Source organism: Rhinopithecus bieti, unplaced genomic scaffold (genome assembly GCF_001698545.2).
Source record: "Rhinopithecus bieti isolate Rb0 unplaced genomic scaffold, ASM169854v2 scaffold_61298, whole genome shotgun sequence".
Classification (NCBI taxonomy): domain Eukaryota; kingdom Metazoa; phylum Chordata; class Mammalia; order Primates; family Cercopithecidae; genus Rhinopithecus; species Rhinopithecus bieti.
This window is the reverse complement of record NW_016823727.1, coordinates 1235140-1257237: the sequence shown is the minus strand read 5'-3', so window position 1 is coordinate 1257237 and position 22098 is coordinate 1235140. Positions and strand designations below refer to the sequence as shown.

The 22098-nt window shown below is 41.7% G+C and overlaps 1 protein-coding gene and 1 pseudogene across 1 annotated transcript in view; one reads left to right on the top strand and one right to left on the bottom strand.

Moving 5' to 3' along the window:
- The window catches only part of FGD6 (FYVE, RhoGEF and PH domain containing 6), a 144308-nt gene that overhangs the window by 42462 nt on the left and 79748 nt on the right, over positions 1 to 22098 (bottom strand). Inside the window, exons 7-8 of the mRNA XM_017861741.1 lie at positions 20185 to 20341; positions 17475 to 17562 (exon numbers count right to left, since the gene is read on the bottom strand). Of these exons, the coding sequence (XP_017717230.1) occupies positions 17475 to 17562; positions 20185 to 20341 (245 nt within the window). The remainder of the gene's footprint in view (positions 1 to 17474; positions 17563 to 20184; positions 20342 to 22098) is intronic.
- LOC108521788 (60S ribosomal protein L14 pseudogene) lies at positions 7206 to 7858 on the top strand (annotated as a pseudogene).

Sequence of the window (22098 nt, the reverse complement as noted above, 5' to 3'; positions counted from 1 at the left end):
CCACCAACAACAAAAAATGCCCAAGGCCGAGCGTAGTGGCTCATGCCTGTAATCCCAGTACTTTGGGAGGCTGAGGTGTGCAGATCACTTGAAGTCAGGAGTTTGAGACTAGCCTGGCCAATATGGTGAAACCCCATCTCTACGAAAAATATAAAAATCAGCCAGGTGTGGTAGCGGACACCTGTAATCCCAGCTACTCAGGAGACTGAGGCAGGAGGATTGCTTGAACCCAGGAGGTGGAGTTTGCAGTGAAATGAGATCATGCCACTACACTCTAGTCTGGATGACAGAGCGAGACTGTCTCAAAAAAAAAAAAAAAAAAAGAGAGAGAGAAAGGATGAGGACCCAATATATACTATATCTTGTTGGAGATCTAAGTTTTCTGTATAAGGGTTCCCAGGGAGCCTTGCCACCACTCACTGATTACCTAATCAATATATAACCAATATATAACCAACTTAGAGCAGAAACTAGTCGGAAGTACTGTTAACCATTACTAAAAACTAGTCATCTGTGGGAATCTGGGACTTTTTGCATTCAACACTCAGTCAGATTCCTGGACTGTGCACTGAGAAATGTTTGGCAGCAAAGCACAGAGGAAATGAGTGTATAGGAGGGATAACATTCCAAAGTCAAGTGTTTTGAATTTGAGAACATGTCTTGCTTTGTATTTTTCAGATTTCTTCTTTCCTCCATAAATATGTAGTGGGATCAGCAACACATACAGAATTATGGGATCCAGAGAAAAGTAAGTCTAGTCAATATGCCTTTGTAAAGTTTTACGAAGTTTCAGATTTCGCGAGAAACAACCTAAAATTAGCCTGACTTGTGAAACAAAGTACTGATCATTTTAAATACCAAAAACAAGCATCAAGTGTCAAGTTACAAAACATACTGACACTTCAAGGCAGCTTGGTGAAGTGGTCAAGAGCCCTTGCTCTGGAATTAGAAGACGGCCAGATGCAATGGCTCATGCCTGTAATCCCAGCACTATGGGAGGCCGAGGTGGGAGGATACAGCCTAGGCACACAGTGAGACCCATCTCTAAGTCTTTAGATGATGATGATGTTATGATGATGATGATGATAACAATAAAGACAGAAATGCTTACTCTGCCTGGTCCAGCCATGTCTAGTCGAGGCATGGGACTTTGGCCATGCCCCGTAGCATTTTTTTGTGTTGATATCCTCATACATAAAATAACTAGGTTGAACAAGAATGAAAACTGTTTTCATTCTAAAATATCATGAAATATATTTTGTCAAATAATAAAATAAAAAATGAAAATTTGAAAATTAAATAACGAGGAAAACTTAAACTATGAACACCTCTTTGAGAAAACGATTACTAAACTATTTCCTTGTTTTATAAATGCTTGATTTGACTTAAAAACCATCCTGGGGTATATCATACAGTGCTTAGGTATTCTGTTAGCTCTTTAGTGTATTTAATTTGTTTTGCCTATTTATATAAGTAGGATGGCAATACATCCTAATTTCCCCATATAATCTTGCCTTATACTTGCTGTCCAGGCATAATTATAAATACTGTCCTCTTTTACTTTTGTAAGTTAAGGGGTTTGGATTATAAGTAACACTGATTAGTACTGTCAGCTGCGGTGGCTCACACCTGTAATCTCAGAACTTTGGGAGGCCGAAGTGGGCAGATCACCTGATGTCAGGAGTTTGAGACCAGTCTAGCCAACATGGCAAAAATCTATCTCTACTATAAATACAAAAATTAGCTGGGGGTAGTGGCGCACGCCTGAAATCCCAGCTACTAGGGAGGTGGAGGCAGGAGGATCGCTTGAACCCAGAAGGCAGAGGTTGCAGTGAGCTGAGATTGTGCCACTGCACTCCAGCCTGGGTGACAGAGCAAGACTCTGTCTCAAAAAAACAAAAATAAAAATAAAAAAATAGGCCAGGCGCAGTGGCTCAAGCCTATAATCCCAGCACTTTGGGAGGCCGAGGCGGGAGGATCATGAGGTCTGGAGTTCGAGACCACGCTGACCAACATGGTGAAACCCCCGTCTCTACTAAAAATACAAAAATTAGCCAGGCATGGTGGCATGTGCCTGTAGTCCTAGCTGCCAGGAGGCTGAGGCAGGATAATTGCTTGAACCCGGGAGGCGGAGGTTGAAGTGAGTTGAGATCGTGTCACTGCACTCCAGCAAGGGCGACACAGTGAGAGTTCGTCTCAAAACAAACAAACAAAAATTAAAATGAATAAATAAACAAAGCATGCGTTCTTCCATATTTCAGATTCTTTCCTTGGGATCAAGGAGAATAATTGTTTTTTGCTTCATGATTTGTGACATAGAAAAAAACTAAAGTTAAAAAAAATTTTAGGTTGGGCCACCATGGTGGCTCATGTCTATAATCCCAACACTTTGGGAGGGTGAGGGAGGTGGATCACCTGAGGTCAGGAGTTCAAGACCAGCCTGGCCAATATAGCGAAATCCTGTCTCTACTAAAAATACAAAATTGGTAGGACATGGTGGTGTGCGCCTATAATTCCAGCTACTCGGGAGGATGAGGCAGGAAAATTGCTTGAACCCTGGAGGCACAGGTTGCAGTGAGCTGAGATCGCACCACTGCACTCCAGCCTTGGGTGACAGAGCTAGACTCCATCTCAACAACAACAACAAAAAAAAGTTTTTAAATTATTTTTGAGTGCTTGATACATATCACAAAAAACCTTTTCTAAAGGGATGTGAAAATTTTAAATACAAATATATGAGAATATCAGTTTTAGTAAATGCCAGTTTTGTGTGTTGCAGTTTTTTATTGCTAGTAAAATGATAACCTGTTTTATTTGATATTTATCCCTCGAAGGACATGATACACCACGATATATTTATTATGTGCTTTTTTTCTAAGTCATATTTGTTCATATTTTTAGTCTAGATGTCTATTTTTAGTATTTGTACTGAAATGAAAATTTCCTAGAGGTACATATTCTGATGTGCTATTTGCCTTTTTACTTTGACTATATTTTAAACTTTTATAATATTTTAATGTTACTATAATGGTGCAAAGGTGCCTCAAAAGATAAAATAAATAAAATAAAATGAAAAGTGTCAATATTTTCATTTACAGGCTGGGTGCTGTGGCTCACCCCTGTAATCCCAGCACTCTGGGAGGCTGAAGCGGGCAGATCACTCGAGGTCAGTTGTTCGAGACCAGCCTGGCTAACGTGGTGAAACCCCATCTCTACTGAAAATACAAAAAATTAGCCGGGCGTGGTGGTGGGCACCTGTAATCCCAGCTACTAGGGAGGCTGAGGCTGCAGAATTGCTTAAACCCAGGAGGCGAAGGTTGCAGTGAGCCAGGGTCGCGTAACTGCACTCCAGCCTGGGCAGTAAGAGTGAAACTCTGCCTCAAAAAAAAAAAAAAGAAAGATATATATTCCTTTATAATTGCTTTATTTTTCTGGGCCTACAAAACTATCTTTCCTCCTGTCTTCATTTTAGAGTTTCAATAAATAGCCAATTTTATAATTCTTCATATTTAGTTCTGATTTTATTTGTAGTATATGTATTAATGTAGGGATCTTGATTTGTTTTTCAAATTATTGTTATTTTGAGATGGAGTCTCTCCTGTTGCCCAGGCGGGAATGCAGTGGCATGATCTTGGCTCACTGCAACCTCTGCCTCCTGGGTTCAAGGGATTCTTCTACCTCAGCCTCCCCAGTAGCTAGGACGACAGACGTGTGTCACCACGCCCAGCTAATTTTTGTATTTTCAGTAGAAATGAGGTTGTACCACGCTGGCTATTTTTCAAATTATTAATAGGTTATTTAAAAAACAATCTTTTCTTTTCATATTGTCTTGGGTTTTCTACTTTGTCATACATTAGATTCCTATAAACACAGTCAATTTCAAGTTACTTCCTTATTCCATAAAGAATAATTCATTTTATAAAAAAATCAGTAGATCTATTCTTGCAGTGGTATTGTGTAACTTTAATTGTTGATGCCTTAGAATATGTATCGACTGGCATTTGCCTCCTAGAATTATTATTTAACAATGTACATATCCTATTTATTTCTATGCACAACATCATTTTGACAAGTAATGATAAAACTCCAAAATTCGAAGTTAACTTTAATGAGAATATGTAACGTCATGAATATATTAGAAGCTAAGTAAATGGTACTATAGTGTAAGGTATCATTTTATACACAAATGCTAAAACTGTGGCCTTCCTGAAGACAGAAAGCCTGATTTTAATTATTGTTATAGCCCCTGCACCTAGAACAAGATCTGGTACGCTGGGCGCAGTGGCTCACACCTGTCATCCCAGCATTTTGGAAGGCTGAGGCAGGTGGATCACCTGAGAACAGGAGTTTGAGACCAACCTAGCCAATGTGGTGAAATCCTGTCTCTACTAAAAATACAAAAATTAGCCGGGCATGGTGGATCACGTCTGTAATTCCAGCTACTCGGGAGGCTCAGGTGGGAGAACTGCTTGAACCCGGGAGGCAGAGGTTGCAGTGAGCTGAGATTGCACCATTGCACACGAGCCTGGGCAACAGAGTGAGACTCAGTCTCAAAAAAAAAAAAAAAAAAATTGCTCTGGCCTTTGGCTCTAATTCTTCTGCTTCTCAAATACTCATTCAATTCTAGTCCTTGAATATGTATGTGGCCTAGAGCCACCTCTTATAGAGGTGGTGCTTGCCTAAGTTAGAAAATGTGATCTTGGGAGGGGCACAGTGGCTCATGCCTGTAATCCCAGCACTTGGGGAGGCCAAAGTGGGCAGATCACATGAGGTCAGGAATTTGAGACCAGCCTGGCCAACATGGTGAAACCTTGTCTCTAATAAAAATACAAAAATTAGCTGGGCCTGGTGGCATGCGCCTGCAGTCCCAGCTACTCGGGAGGCTAAGGTAGGAGAATCGCTTGAACCTGGGAAGTGGAGGTTGTACAGCCTGAGCGACAGAGTGAGACTCTGTGTCAAAAAAAAAAAAAGAAAGAAAATGTGATCTTTCTGGGCTCTCAGGTTGCCTTTCTGTGAATTAGAAAAGGTCCCTTTCCTGGGCCAATGCACCCCCTCCTCACCAGGGAACAAAACATGGCAAGGAAAGTGCAGGCTGGATTTGAAGCACAGGCAGACATCCTTGTCCAAGAATTATGTAAGGAAGCCCTGGTCTATCCTAGACTTTGACACAACCCTGGTCCTGAGGCGGCATCCCCACAGAACTCACAAACCAAACCCAACTCCAGGCTCATCCTAAGGTAAAATTTTGACACAGATCTCATGATAGATGGTATCTCCCTAGGTCCCTTTTTAATGGGATAGTCCAGCTAGGCATATCCAGAATGTCCTAAGGAGAGGCAAACTGCAAAAGTCAATATACACTATTTTGACTTGACTTGTCTGAGACTGCCTTTCTTTCTTCAATTTTTTTTTTTTTTTTTTAAAGACAGGGTTTCCTTCTGTTGCCCAGGCTGGAGTTCTATGGCTCACTGCAGCCTTGACCAACCTCGACCTCCTGGGCTCAAGGTATCCTCCTGTCTCAGCCTCCCGAGTGCCTGAGACTACAGGTGTGTGCCACCATGCATGGCTAATTTTTTTTTTTTTTTTAAAGAAGCGAGGTCTCCCTATGTTGCCCAGGCTAGTCTCAAACTCCTGAGCTCAATGGATCCTTCTGCCTCAGCCTCTCAAAGAGCTGGGATTACAGGTGTGAGCCACTGTGCCTGGCCTGAAACTGCTCTTCTTAGTGGATACATTTTCTAGTAGCTGCCAGTTTATTAAGCAGGAATCTTAAGTGTACGGAAATGGCCTTGGCACAGTCAAGCTACATTTAAAAGAAGTTCTTACCCATATTTGGTTTGTACCACCCTGAGTATCAACAAGCAAACTTAGGTTTAGGGAGATAAGCACATTTTATTACCCAACAGCCAAGTGAAGAATAAAGCAAATATAAGCACCACAGTTCAAATTTGACTAAAGTTCAGTGTTTTCTCCAACTGAAACAGGTCCTGATGAGAGCCCCGATTCTGACAAAAACTGCCAGAGAAACTTTAGCAACACATTCTGCTTGCTATAGCTCTGCCAAGACAAGTCCCAGCAACAGAGGCATTTGGCTACTTGCAGGAAATCTGGGTCAAATCTGCACTTAGAATTGGAAAAAGAATGGCTTTGTAGCAATGTCCATGGGTAGAAATCAGGGTATCTGCAAATCTGGATGGCAAAAAGAGGCACACAAACCAACCCATCCTATTTTCACTAACCTCTAGGTGAAAAATAGGATTTTCTCCCATCATAAATGGAGGTGCAAACAATAACAATATCTGTGATATCTGTGACTTTATCACCACAGCTATTTTTATAGCATATTACAGTTGTGGCAGACATCTTACCCCTCTCAGCACTCTTCTCACCCCTACCTCAAAATCATGGTAGTTATTACATCTGCCACCAGATCTTATTTAATGCAGTACTAAAGAAGTATAGGCATTAATTACTATGTCACAATTAAAAAATATTTTATTACTGTGATTGCGGTATAGCAAAAAAAAAAAAAAAATTTTTTTTTTAATAACTGTACTTCAGCCCAATTGGTTTTCCCTTTAATCTTACGTAGTTTTTTCAGCACTTAAAAAAAATTATTCTGAGAAGTGCTCATAGGCTATATCAGATTGCCAGAAGAATCTAGGCACAAAAAAATTTAAGAATCACTATTCTACAGAGAAACTAAGATTACATTTAAAAGCTCTAAGCTAATAAAACAGGTGGATGAAATGTGCTACCCTTGATCTTAGCCAAAAGGCCAAGAAGTGATGATGAAATGTGCTTACCTAAACACTTTCCATAGCATTAAAATATTTCATGGACGGCTGGGCATAGTGGCTCATGCCTACAATTCCAGCACTTTAGGAGGCCGAGGTATAAGGATCCCCTGAACCCAGGAATTCAAGATAAGCCTGGGCAACATAATAAGATCCCATCTCTACAAAAAAAAAATAGAAAAAATTAGCTGGGTATGGTGGTGCATGCCTATAGCCACAGCTACTTGGCAGGCTGAAGTGGGAGAATCTCTTGAGTCTGGAAGGTTGAACCTGCAGTAAGCCATGATCCTGCCACCACACTCCAACCTGGGCAACAGAGCAAGACCATGTCTCAATAAATAAATACATATTTATATTTTGTGGATACCTGGATACAATTTATTCAATACTATCTCTCAAAATACCTTGTTCACAACTACAATTAAAAATGAATTCCTTCTCTCCAAACGCCGCCAAGATGGTGTTCAGGCGCTTTGTGGAGGTTGGCCGGGTAGCCTACATCTCCTTTGGACCTCATGCTGGAAAATTAATTGTGATCATAGATGTTACTGATCAGAACAGGGCTTTGGTTGGCGGACCTTGCACTCAAGTGAGGAGACAGGCCATTTCTTTCAAGTACATGCAGCTCACTGATTTCATCCTCAAGTTTCCACATGGTTCCCGCCAGAAGTATGTCCCACAAGCCTGGCAGAAGGCAGACATCAATACAAAATGGGCAGCCACAAGATAGGCCAAAAAGATTGAATCCAGAGAAAGGAAAGCCAAGATGACAGATTCTGATCATTTTAAAGTTATGAAGGCAAAGAAAATAAGAGACAGAATAATAAAACATCAAGTAAAGAAGCTTCAAAAGGCAGCTCTCCTGAAAGCTTCTCCCAAAAAAGCAGCTGCTGCTAAAGTTACAGCATAAAAAGATGACCGCTGTAGGCAAGAAGGCTCCAGCCCATAAGGTTCCTGCCCAGAAAGCCACAGGACAGAAGGTAGCACCCCTCCAAAACTCAGAAGGGTCAAAAGCTCCAGCCCAGAAAGCACCTGCTCCAAAGGCACCTGGCAAGAAAGCATAAGAGGCAATTATAAAAGTAATATGGTTCCTTTTGAAAACAAAACAAAATAAACAAACAAACAAACAAACAAAACAAAGGCCAGGCATGGTAGCTCACGCCTGTAATCCCAGTACTTCGGGAGGCTGAGGCAGGTGGATCACTTGAGGTCAGGAGTTCAAGACCAGCCTGGCCAATATGGTGAAACCTTGTCTCTACTAAAAACACAAAAAAATCAGCTGGGAGTGGTGGCACATGCCTGTAATCCCAGCTACTTGGGAGGCTGAGGCAGGAGAATTGCTTGAACCTGGAAGGTGGAGGTTGCAGTGAGCCAAGATCATACCACTGCACTCCAGCCTGGGCGACAGAGTGAGACTCTGTCTCAAAAAAAATAAAAGAAAAAACACAACAATAACAATTAGGCAGACATGGTAGTGGGCACCTGTAATCCCGGCTACTTGAGAGGCTTTGGTGGGAGAATTGCTTGAACCCAGGAGTTGGAAGTCGCGGTGAGCTGAGATCACACCACTGCACTCCGGCCGGGATGACAGAGTGAGACTTGGTCTCAAAAAAAAAAAAAAAGAAAAAAAGAAAAAGAATTGCAACAGAAGAAGAGCAGAGCAAATTACAACATGATTTCTGAATTCTGAATAGTATTATCTTCCTAATTTACATGGATGGAACTGCCTTATATCAGAGACCTTTGGGTTCATCAGAAACCAGATAACTAGATTCCTTGACTGGAGTCCAGGACAGCCCTTTATTTTTTTTTTTTAATCAAGTTCTGCCTTAGAGAAAGTGTTAAAATAACTTTGATACATACAATTAACCCTAGATTTTAAAATAAATACTTGCTAAACAGAAGTTTTCTGTAAGGGTTTTTAAAAAAGAGTCATCTATTAGCGGCCAGGCACGGTGGCTCACGCCTGTAATCCCAGCAGTTTGGGAGGCCGAGGCGGGTGGATCACGAGGTCAGGAGTTCGAGACCAGCCTGGCCAATATGGTGAAACCCCATCTCTACTAAAATACAAAATTAGCCAGGCATGGGGGCACATGCCTGTAGTCCCAGCTACTCAGAAGGCTGAGGCAGAAGAATCGCTTGAACCCAGGAGGTGGAGGTGGCAGTGAGCTAAGATCATGCCACTGCACTACAGCCTGGGTGACAGAGTAAGACTCCATCTCAAAAAAAAAAGTCATCTATTAATTTAATTATGATCTTTTTTATGTGTGCTTGTTAGCCTGTACACAGCTCAAATTTATAGCTTCAGAACACTATAACAGATGTTTTAAATATCTCATTTTCTACCAACATGAGAAATCCTAGATTTCTAAAACCTAGAGGCAGTTAACATCATCCTAGACTAAAGGCAAAGACAACAAGAAAAAGTAATATAGTATGTTGTTAAAGTAACCTTTTATATAACATAAATATTTTGAACAAGATCAAAGAAACCACCTGATCCACATTTAATCAAAGTTCAAAGAACTGTTTTTTTTCTAAATACGTAAGTGGAAAAGACTTTTAGAGGAATTTTAAATTCCTCAATCTTATATTTTCTCTATCAGCATCCTTACTGACTCAACACCAATGTAATAACCTTCCACAAATGAAAGGCTTTTTACTGAAAAAAAAAAAAATTATACAACATATAGCACAGGTAGAGGGAAAAAGACTACAAGGATATGTGCTATCCATCTCTGGATGGTAGAAGATGCAAAGAGACTTTATTTTTTCATAATCCTTAAATATTTTTATATGCACAAAAGATTGCTTCAAAGACAAAAAGTGATCCTTACAAAATAACATCACCAGAATATACTTTCTCAAACTGAATGAGTATCTTTTGTGACTGCTACTTGCACTAAAGTCTGCCTCTGACTTTATTTTTTTGAGATAGGGTGTCCTGCTCTGTTACCCAGGGTGAAGTACAGCAGGCATGATCATAGCTCACTGCAGCCTCGAACTCTTGGGCTCAAGTGATCATCCTGCCTCAGCTTCCTCAGTAGCTGGGATGCCCGGCGTGTGCCACCATACCCAGCTAATTTTTAAATTTTTCTTTTGTAGAGACAGGGTCTCACTATGTTGACCAGGCAGGTTTCAAACTCCTGGGCTCAAGAGATCCTCCCAACTCAGTGCTGGGATTACAGGCATGAGCCACCATGCCCCGCCCTGCCTCTGCCTTCAAGGGGTTTACAATCTAGTGGAGAAGATAAGGCACAGAGCCATGGTATAATTAAACAACTAAAAGATTCAGTCACAAGACAAAGGGCAAGATCAATACAATTTTTAGGAATTGCAAAGGAGAAGGCTCAGTGGGGGCCTGAGTGACTGGGCATGACCTCAAAGAGGAAGACTGTAAGCCCCATCAGGGTAGGGGCTACCACTGTGTTGTCTGCCAGTGTATATGGGTGTCTAGCGCAGGACCAACATATATAAATATTTGTTGGTGGAGTGATTAATGGAGGAGAGATTCTGGTTTTGAAGGACAGCTTTCAGGAGACAGCGAGAAACCTACTATAGCTAGACCAAAGGAAAAGAAGGTTCAAGTAATTCTGGGTTATAAATTGTGGTCTTTATACCATGAATAAGCGGGTTTTCAACTTTTCTAATAAACAGAATGAAAGTGTATCCTTGGAAGATAAATTAGGCAGTAACTGTACTAGGCTACATGGAGGTGTGGTAAGAGGTAGCATGACCACCAGCAAAATATTGCCATAAAATGGCATGAGTTTAGAAGGGCCTGTCCTGGAGCATAACAAAGAAATAGAAGAAGCAGAAACTAGAGGTGGAGGAAAATTTGCTGGCAGATTCTACAGGGAGGAAAGAGAAAAGGGAAGAATTTCAGTCCTTTCCATAATTTTGTGACTGGATGACTGAAAGAATGCTTTTAAACATTTATTCATCCATCCATCCATCCATCCATCCATCCATCCATCCATCCATCCATCCATCCAACACTCATTGCTGCTACTGCATGGGGATTCTCGACCTTATAAAAAAGAGCAACTCTCCCTTTCCCTAACTATACCTTTCAGTTGACTGAGTCCCTGATGTGTTCCAGGATCTATGCCTGACACTGGGATAGGATAATAAAGATGGTCTCTACCCTGAAGAGATGAGAAAGAAGAAGATAAGCAATGGTGTAAGTTAAGGCTGCTCTGATAGCAGTCTGTTTTCTTCCCATTCTTCCCAGCTTCAAATAGGATCCAGCCTGATAAACTGGCGTTGAGTACCCAATACAAAAGTAAAATTTACAAGTTTTTTTTTTTGAGACAGAATCTTGCTCTGTCACCCAGGCTGGAGTACAGTGGTGCAATCTCAGCTCACTGCAACCTCCACCTCCCGGGTTCAAGTGATTCTCCTGCCTTAGCTTCCTGAGTGGCTGGGATTACAGGCGCATGCTACCACGCCCAGCTACTTTTTGTATTTTTAGTAGAGAAAGCGTTTCACCATGTTGGCCAGATTGGTCTCCAACTTCTGAGCTCAAGCAGTCTGCCCACCTCAGCGTCCCAAAGTGCCGGGATTACAGGCACGAGCCACTGTGCCCAGCCAAAATATACAAATATTTAGGCTTAAATTATATAAATCACTGATTTTGTTATACAACTATATGCATTCTTTTAGATCTGGATTTGAATTGATCTTAAAAAAATACTAACAAGAATGTAGGTATAAGTTTTTTACTACAATGCAGGAAGAGATTGCCTAAATAGAATACCCTATAGAAATTCAAAGTAAGTACAGGAAAAGAAAAAGCTGCAAGACAATAACATGGTTATTTGAACAGCAGTGATAGACTGCTCTATCTGGGAATTTCCACTGATCTTTTCTAAAAGGATTCCAGAAGAAACCATCTTATCTTATCATCTATGCATTATCTCAGTGGGAGGCACAAACCTACTTAACATTGAATCAGGAGTACTGACTCCTTCCCCTTCTCAGCCTGAAACTTAAAGTTGCCAGGAGTTGCCTCAAATGAATGAAGTACCACTCCTGTCTGCTCTTGTATATACTGATTTGGAATCAATCCAAACTCCAAAACGGAAATAAAAGTACTTACCTCACAAGGTTGTTGGAGGATTAAATCATTCGAGCTTTATTATCCAAAGTAATTAACATGTTTGAAAGATGCAAATTTAAGACTTAAAATCCAACTTAAAAAAATCTCAGGCTGGGCCCAGTGGCTCAGGCCTGTGATGTCAGCACTTTGGGAGGCTAAGGTGGGATGATCACTTGACCCCAGGAGTTGGAGACCAGCCTGGACAACATGGGGAAACCCTGTTTCTACATGAAATTTATATAAAAAAAAAAATCTCAGGGCCCAGACAACAGTACTTTCATAGCAATAGTAGACGTATCCTGCAAAGTAGAGAGTAATCAGACCACTACAAAAATCAGTATTAGAAAAATCAGAAAATTTTAAGCAAAACTAAAAGCATCAGTTAACAGGATAGATCACTTAAATACAAAAATAAAAAAGCCAATCTTTAGTATTGACCTGCAAGGTTACAGGAATGTCCTTAGGATTATAGGAATATAGGTGCTTCAATTAAGCTGTGTAGGCTTAGGAGGACATTTCACTTTTATGCTTGTGCCTTTCTTTTTAGGAGAAGATATCATCTCTAATACACCTTAGATCTCCAAAATGTTGTCTCAATGTCGTTCTTTGAACTAAAAACATTTTGGCTAATGAGTTTTTTTTTTTTTTTTTTTTTGAGATGGAGATTCGCTCTTGTTGGCCAGGCTGGAGTGCAATGGTGTGATCTTGGCTCACCACAACCTCTGCCTCTTGGGTTCAAGCAATTCTCTTGCCTCAGCATCCAGAGTAGCTGGGATTACAGGCATGTGCCACCATGCCTGGCTAATTTTTGCATTTTTAGTAGAGACAGGGTTTCTCCATGTTGGTCAGGCTGGTCTCGAACTCCTGACCTCAGGTGATTGGCCCACCTCAGCCTCCCAAAGTGCTGGGATTCCAGGCGTGAGACACCACACCTGGCAAGATGTTTTAAACCTAGCTTAAAACCAATCTAAATTATTTCCTGAANTTATTTTTTTTGAGATGGAGATTCGCTCTTGTTGGCCAGGCTGGAGTGCAATGGTGTGATCTTGGCTCACCACAACCTCTGCCTCTTGGGTTCAAGCAATTCTCTTGCCTCAGCATCCAGAGTAGCTGGGATTACAGGCATGTGCCACCATGCCTGGCTAATTTTGCATTTTAGTAGAGACAGGGTTTCTCCATGTTGGTCAGGCTGGTCTCGAACTCCTGACCTCAGGTGATTGGCCCACCTCAGCCTCCCAAAGTGCTGGGATTCCAGGCGTGAGACACCACACCTGGCAAGATGTTTTAAACCTAGCTTAAAACCAATCTAAATTATTTCCTGAACAGCTTCAACATATCCCAAACTGACTCAGATATTTTGGAGGCCACTAAATCATAGATATAAGACACGCTCCCTGAGCTCAAAGTTGGAGAACAGAAGCAATCAGAGATGGCTACAAAGAGAATGGACTTCTGACCTGATTTCAGGTCAGGCTTGGAGGAAGGAAAGAATTTTAATCAATGGAAAAAAAGGCATAGGATGAAGAATACAAAGTCTATGTTCTTTCTTTAATTTTAGTCCTGACTTTGTGGCCTTGACCAGGCCATTCATCACTTTTCCCCCCTCCCAAATCCACCAGTATTGAGGGCCCACTATATATAAGGTATTGTGCATCAATTAATGAATGGAAAAGCCAAGATGGGCAGATCATCTGTGGTCAGAAGTTTGAGACCAGGCTGGCCAACATGGCAAAACCATGTCTCTACTAAAAATACAAAAATTAGCCAGGTGTGGTGGCAGGTGCCTGTAATCGCAGCTACTTGGGAGGCTGAGGAAGGAGGATCACTTGAACCTGGGAGGCGGAGGCTGCAGTGAGCTGAGATTGCACCACTGCACTACAGCCTGGGTAACACAGCAAGATTTCATCTCCAAAAAAAATTAATGATTAATTAATTAAAAAATAAATAAATAATAGAAAAGATTTTCCAGTCTAAGATTAAATAAGAGGTAGCTCAAACTAAAAATAACTCCAAGCTCACATGATGTTGGTATTATAGAACAAAATTCTTCCTTTTTTTTTTAAGAGATGGAATTCTCACTGTCACCTAGGTTGAACTACAGTAGCATGATCACAGCTCACTGCAGCCTCCAACTCCTGGGCTCAAGCAATCCTCCCTGTTCAGCCTCCAGAGCTGCTGGGTTACAAGCATTGGCCACTGAACCTAGTTAAAACCTATTTTAGTGGCTGGGTGCGGTGGCTCAAGCCTGTAATCCCAGCACTTTGGGAGGCCGAGACGGGCAGATCACGAGGTCAGGAGATTGAGACCATCCTGGTTAACCCAGTGAAACCCGTCTCTACTAAAAAAACACAAAAAACTATCCGGGCGAGGCGGCAGATGCCTGTAGTCCCAGCTACTCAGGAGGCTGAGGCAGGAGAATGGCGTAAACCTGGGAGGCGGAGCTTGCAGTGAGCTGAGATCCCGCCACTGTACTCCAGCCTAGGCGACGGAGCGAGACTCCTTCTCAAAAAAAAAAAAAAACCTATTTTAGTAAACAGACTTTTAAAAAACCTGCCTTTGTCATTTCACCCTTTCTCAATCAAAAACAAACTAAGCATGAAACCTAAATTTGACACATGTAGACTTTTCACTCCTTAGAACAGTCATAGTGTGTGAAATAAAATAAATAATATGGCTGGGCGCTGTGGCTCATGCTTGTTAATCCCAGCACTTTGGGAGGCCAAGGCAGGTGGATTACGAGGTTGAGAGATCAAGACCATCCTGGCCAACATGTTGAAACCCTGTCTCTACTAAAAATACAAAAAATTAGCTGGGCATGGTGGCACGCACCTGTAGTCCCAGCTACTTGGGAGGCTGAGGCAGGAGAATCTCTTGAACCCAGGAAGCGGAGGTTGCAGTGAGCTGAGATTGGGCCACTGCACTCCAGCCTGGCAACAGAGCAAGACTCCATCTCAAAACACAAATAAATAAATAAATAAATAAATAAATAAATAAATAAAATGTAAAAATTAATCTGTGCATTAAATTTTCAGATTCTTGCTCCATTCCCCTCCCATTTGAAACCACAGCTGTCTTTTGCCACTGAAAACAGTACTTCATTTGACAGCTGTGGGAAAAGCTTACACCATTCAATAGCTGGTTTATGACAGCACTGAATTTATCTAGCAAAAACACAACATGTGTATCACTACTTCCCTTTGTCCTGTGTATTCTAAATCTCTGCCAAAAGCAGAAGAAAGTACAGAGGGACAGGATATCCTTAAATTATTCAGTTGGCTTTATGTCATTCCAGAGAGAAATCTAGTGCCTGATTCATAGTTAGAAATTTAAATTAAGGGCCAGTTGTGGTGGCTCATGCCTGTAATCTCTGCACTTTGGGAGGCTGAGGTGGGCAGACCACTTGAGGTCAGGAGTTCGAGACCAGCCTGGCCAACATGGTGAAACCCCATCTCTACTGAAAATACAAAAATTAGCCAGGCATGGTGGCACATGCCTATAATCCCAGCTACTCTGGAGGCTGAGGCAGGAGAATCGCTTGAACCTGGGAGATGGAGGCTGCAGTGAGCCGAGATGGCGCCACTGCACTCCAGCCTGTCCTGGGGCTAAAAGGTAGGTCTTCCTTGTGAGCAGTCTGTCACTAGGCAAACTTTGAAGTGCTGAAACCTTTGCCTAAAGAGAAATGAGGAAATCCTGGTTTTTCAGGATTCACCTATTACCTCCAATATAGCTCTTGGCTTAAGAGAGCGAAGTAAAGAAGAAAACCAAACACACCATTTATTAAGGAGAGTAACAGAAACCAAGTACCTCCAAATTTACTTATAGAAAATTAGAACACATTGACTTTACGGTCGTGGCCCCATTTTGATGTTCTTGTCCATTTTGATACCATTTTAATGCATATTATATATGCATATTAAGTCACTGTACATCCAATACAGTTCAGCAAATATTCCAGAGAATCTAGTAGTAGGTGTTGGGTAACTATGTTTGGTACTGAGACTACACTTGTCTTTTTGTGATACCAAACCACTTAATCTCAATAAACCTGTTATCTCATCTGTGAAAATTAAAACTGGCATTTGCAAGACTATGGTAAGGATTTAAAGAGCCAGTGAATACAAAGGCCTGATTACAGCATGTTCCTTCACTCAAACATAGTGTTTTTGCTTTTTTCTTTCCTTCTTTTTTCCTTACTAAACAGACATAGTTCTATAATCTTGAAGCTTACAGTCTAGTAGAAGATAGACTATTATCATGATAAGGAAATAACTATCAGGATAAGAATACTATTACTAATAATAATAGAAGCTAATACTTAGTAGAACTTTTTATTTATTTATTTTTTTTGAGACGGAGCCTCATTCTTTCACCCAGGCTGGAGTGCAGTGGTGCGATCTCGGCTCACTGCAACCTCTGCCTCCTGGGTTCAACAGAGTCTCTGCCTCAGCCTCCTGAGCAGCTGGGACTACAGGCGCCCTCTACCACCGGCTAATTTTTGTATTTTTAGTAGAGACGGGGTTTCAGCATCTTGGCCGTGCTGGTCTCGAATGCCTGACCTTGTGATCCGCCCGCCTCGGCCTCCCAAAGTGCTGGGATTACAGGCGTAAGCCACCCTGCCCAGCCTAGAACTTGTTATAATTAAAACATTATTCCTGTTTTTTTTAGACAGCGGTCTCACTATGTTGCCCAGGATAGTCTCAAACTCCTGGGCTCAAAGATCCTCCCACTTCAGCCTCTCCAGTAGCTGGGACTACAGGCGCGTCCACTGCACCAGCTACAGTACTATTCTAAGCACTGTCCACATTTAGCTCATTAATCAAACCTTGTAACAACCTTCTGAGGCAAGTAACTAGGGCTATGATAGTGCTATATAAATATGTGGGAGTGACCCTCTAAACTCCATTCTTGAATAGTTGGGGAAAGTACCTTTTTTTTTTTTTTTTTTTTTTGAGACAGAATCTTGCTCTGTTGCCCGCCCAGGCTGGAGTGCAATGGCACGATCTCAGCTCACTGCAACCTCTGCCTCTCCTCGGTTTCAAGCGATTCTCCTGCCTCAGCCTCCTAAGTAGCTGGGATTACAGGCGTGCGCCACCACACCCAGATAATTTTTGAATTTTTATTAGAGACGGGGTTTCATCATGTTGGTCAGCCTGGTCTCAAACTACAGACTTCGTGATCTGCCAGCCTCAGCCTCCCAAAGTGCTGGGATTACAGGCATGAGTCACTGCACCTGGCAAAAGTGGCTTCTTGGAATTAATATTAGACAGGTAAAATGATGCAGGGGTATGGGCTTGGGATGGTCAAAGATGTTCTGAATAAAAAATAGCTACATATATGAATGCCCTGGGGTGAAAATGCACATATGGATGGATGATCAAAGAACTGAAAGCTGTTCAGTTCAGGCAACTGTATACATGAGGTACATAAGCAATCTACAAATCCACATATTAGGCAACATGGTGACTGGGGTGATATACAAAGAGAGGCACTCTTAGGAAAGGCAGAGTTTCATAAAGGCAAGAAGAGTTGGACAATGGATAAAGCAACTGGGTGGTTGGCAAAATGCTGGAGAAGCCCACCTGTCAGCAACAGCCTGTACTGGGGGATCCTCTGAACCGGCTTCAGCAGATAGTGCTTGAGGGCCAGATTCGCACAGCGAGGGCTCATCTGAAAGGAGAAGGCATCCAAAATAAACACAGTGTTTTCTAAGAAGCAAGGGACCCGGATTCAAGTGCTCAGGAAACCAAACTTTAAACATCAAGCAACTCTGGAAGGAGATTAGGAGAGAGGCTCCCTTTTATTTTAAGGTACAGCTGTTAAGACACACTGAGAGTGAACCCCAGCCAGATGGACCACCAAACTCAACCCTTTCCTGTAGGCAGTCCCTGAAATCACTTGCTCCTAGGAAAAACTTGTTAACCACCCTCACAAAGAGCGTGGTAGCCACAGTCTGGGTCCTAGGCTAGTTAGTGCCCACCCTACCCAGCAGCTCCCACTTGTATTTATAAATACAAACAAATCCCAATGGACCAAGGAAATACATGGGCCCCCAAAATACGGCAGCAGAAATACAACTGCCAGGAATTGGATTCAAATAATAACCAGAGCCTTGTGGTGGGGAGAACTGTAGAAAGTAAAGATAACCTGAAAAGCAGCCTCGCTAAGTTTCCCTTCTTTAAGAAGTCTGAAGAATGTAAGTCTTTTGCAGATGAATGGCCTTATAAAAAGACAGCCCCCACATCACAGCGTTTATAGGAACATCAATTGTAGAACCCCATTCTGGCTTGAATACAAAGACATTTGGTTATCCCTTGAAACCTCTCTTTCTTAGTATGTACAACAGACATCTATCTCAGCCCATTCCTGAGCCTCACCCTCATTCTCCAACCTAAGAGCTTACTGTAAAGTGGCATCAAAAAGTCCAAGTGAAAATGTCCCTACATCCTAAGAACTACAAAAAAAGGTCATGCTTCTAATATAGCGCAAGTTGGTGGATAAGTTTTGTCAGATTTGCTCAGACTTTTATCATTTTCTAAATATGTACCACCACTGTCTGGTACACAGAATGATTACAAAATTATAATAACGCATGTTAAGAAGGTATCTTTCATTCAAGCATCATTAACCCAGATGGGTACTTCTCCCGGCCTTATGGTTCCCTGTTTTCTTTTGTTAACAAGGTAACACAACAACTCACTGGACTCTTACCAAAACCTGGGTCAATCATCACTTGCCACAATTAAATCACACTTTGTTTTTTGATAGCACAAAGACAACAGAGGAGAGGAAAAGAAGAAAAAATTTTAGATGACTTTAAAGTTTATTTGTCTACTGCACAAATAAGAAATCAGCAACACCATAATATTTTAAAAACTTTTCATTTCAGCCAGGTGAGGTGGTTTTGTTGTCCCAGCACTTTAGGAGGCCAAGGTGGGTGGATCATGAGATCAAGAGTTTGAGACCAGCCTGGCCAACACAGTGAAACCTGTCTCTACTAAAAATACAAAACTTAGCTGGGCATGGTGGCACACGCCTGAAATCCCAGTTACTCGGGAGGCTGAGGCAGGAAAATCACTTGAACCTGGGAGGCAGAGGTTGCAGTGAGCCAAGATCACGCCACTGCACTCCAGCCTGGGTGACAGAGGTAGACTCCATCCCAAAACAAAACAAAACAAACAAAACCCTTTTATTTCTAGTTTTGTGTGACTGGAATTCACCGATCTTTTAAGCTTCAAAACAAATAAGTATTAAAATACAGTACTCAAATTTTACTCCAAATTGGTGGAGGGGACTTGTGATTTTATCTCTAATTAAATCAGGGTTCCACACTCACAGCTCTGAGTCAAAAGTCAAAGCTCTGGCTGACACATACTCTAAACAGGTTATTACTTTCTCTTAATTTTGGCACCAAAGCCATGTTATTTATTTATCTAAAGGGAAACATAAATTCTATTTCCCATCCATCACTGTAAGTTAGTTGTTAGGATAAAAGAATAAGTTAAATTAAAAGTTAAGAAATGTTCTTTAATCAAGTCCATTGAGTCAGAAAGTAGAATGGTGGTTGCCAAGGGCTGGGAGGGAAGAGAGAATGGAGAGTTAATGTTTAATGCCTATAGAGTTTTCAGTTTTGCAAGATGAAAAGAGTTCTGGAGATCTGGTTGTGCAAGAATGTCAATGTACTTGACATTACTGAACTATATATTTGAAAATTGTTAAAATGGTAAGTTTGTGTTATATTTATTTTACCACAGTTAAAAAAGTCCCATCAAAATATTCTTTCTGGCTAGGCACTGTGGCTCATGCCTGTAATCCCAACACACTTTGGGAGGCTGAGGAGGGTGGATCACCTGAGGTCAGGAATTCGAGACCAGCCTGGCCAATGTGGCGAAACCCCATCTCTACTAAAAATACAAAAAGTTAGCCAGGTGTGGTGGCATGTGCTTGCAATCCCAGCTACTCAGGAAGCTGAGGCGGGAGAATCGCTTGAACCCAGGAGATGGAGGTTGCAGTGAGCCATTGTACGCGCCATTGTACAAGACTCTGTCTCAAAAAAAAAAAAAAAAAAATTATTTCCATGTCAAAATATTCCCATGTGCAATAATAGATTTTCAAAATTAAGCCATGTACATTGCTTGAGTTCCCACCATTTAAATTGTTCAATTCCATCTTTGAGGGATTACTTTTTAACATGTTTTTTTGTTTGCAAGCTTTGTTTTCAATGACTGCAACTTATTATTAAAGTTTCAACAACAAAAAGAGAAGTGTTCAACATTAGATGGTAGCAAATACCTCAAATTCTCTAACAACAGCAGCAAAACCCGGATTTTTCTTGCACTGTTCATCCAGCAAGGCTATATTCTTATCAAATTCTTTGATGTATGTGGAATACATTTTTAGATATGGTCCCTTTTTTACAAAGATATCAGCAATTCTTTGTTGTTCAGTCCTATGGACAGAGAAGAGATACACAAAAAATATAAAGAGAGGGATTAACATATCTAATGATAAGCAGAGTCCACATATAAGCCATCAACTTATCTTTTTTTCTCTTCTTGGAAAACATACCTCAAAATGCCTACTTGTCACCATTTCCACTGCCACCATCACATCTTGCCTGGACTCTCACTGGTTTCCCTGCTTCCATTCTTGCCCTCTCCAAACCATTCTTCAGCACAAGGAGACAGTCTTAAAAAAATGTTTGTCATGGCTGGGCGCAGTGGCTCACACCTGTAATCCCAGCACTTTGGGAGCCAAGACAGGCAGATCACCTGAGGTCAGGAGTTCGAGACCAGCCTGACCAACATGGAGAAACCCAGTATCTACTAAAAATACAAAATTAGCTGGGATGGTGGTACATGTCGGTAATCCCAGGTATTTGGGAGCTGAGGCAGGAGAATAATTTGAACCCAGGAGGGGGAGGTTGCAGTGAGCCAAGATAGCGCCACTGCACTCCAGCCTGGGCAATAGAGTGATTCCGTCTCAAAAATAAATAAATAAATAAATAACTCCTTGGTTGGGCATGGTGGCTCATGCCTGTAATCCCAGCACTTTGGGAGGCTGAGATGGGCAGATCACTGCGATCAGGAGTTTTAGACCAGCCTGGCCAACATGGTGAAACCGTGTCTCTACTAAAAATATGAAAATTAGCTGGGCATAGTGGCAGGCACCTGTAATCCTAAGTACTCGGGAGGCTGAGGCAGGAGAATCGCTTGAATCTGGTAGGTGGAGATTGCACTGAGCCGAGACTGCACCACTGCACTCCAGCCTGGGAGATAGAGTGAGACTCTGTCTCAAAAAAAAAAAAGAAAAGAAAAGAAAAGAAAAGAAGAAAACTCCTTACCTGGCACACAAAGGCCTGCCCTTTCTGACCCATCACACTTCTCTTCCTCTTCCCTATTTATCTCCCACCACACTGGCCTTATCTTCTTTGGAGACATGGAATTAACTGCCACTATGCAGACTTCCACTAATGGTTCCACATGCCTGGAAATATAGAACCCTGGCTGGCTCCTCCTTTTCTTTCAGATGTCACTGTAATGAATACACCACCTTCACAGAGGGCTTTCCTTGACCACCCAAGCTTCACTCGCTACCACAGCATCCTGTTTCAGGTCTCTGCAACTCAGAAACTGCTTCTGATAGTTTTCTTGTCTATTTATCTGGTCCTTCCCCTACTAAATGTCTGCTCTATGAAAGCAGGATGTCTATTTTGTGCACTGTGATATCCTCTGCATACTTAGAGCACAGACTAGCACATAGTAGATATGCAAACCTTCTTGAATGTGAAAATAAAATATTTCATCAATTGTTGTTAAAATCAATGGAAAACGTTATTTCAGAAAGTCAACTAACACCAAAGAATATGTATTGACTTGAACCCTAAGAGAAAAATATTTTAATAAATAGAAAATGAGGCTGGGTGCAGTGGCTCATGCCTGTAATCCTAGCACCTTGGGAGGCTGAGGCAAGGGGATCACTTGAGCCCAAGAGCACAAGATCAGCCAGAGAAACACAGAGCAACCTGTCTCTACAAAAAATCTAAAAAATTAGCCAGGCATGGTGGCACATGCCTGCAGTCCTAGCTACTTGGGTGGCTGAGGTAGAAGAATCACTTAAGCCCAACGAAGTCAAGGCTGCAGTGAGCTGTGGTCACACCACTGAACTCTGGCCTGGGCAAGAGAGTGAAACTCTGTCTCAAAAAAA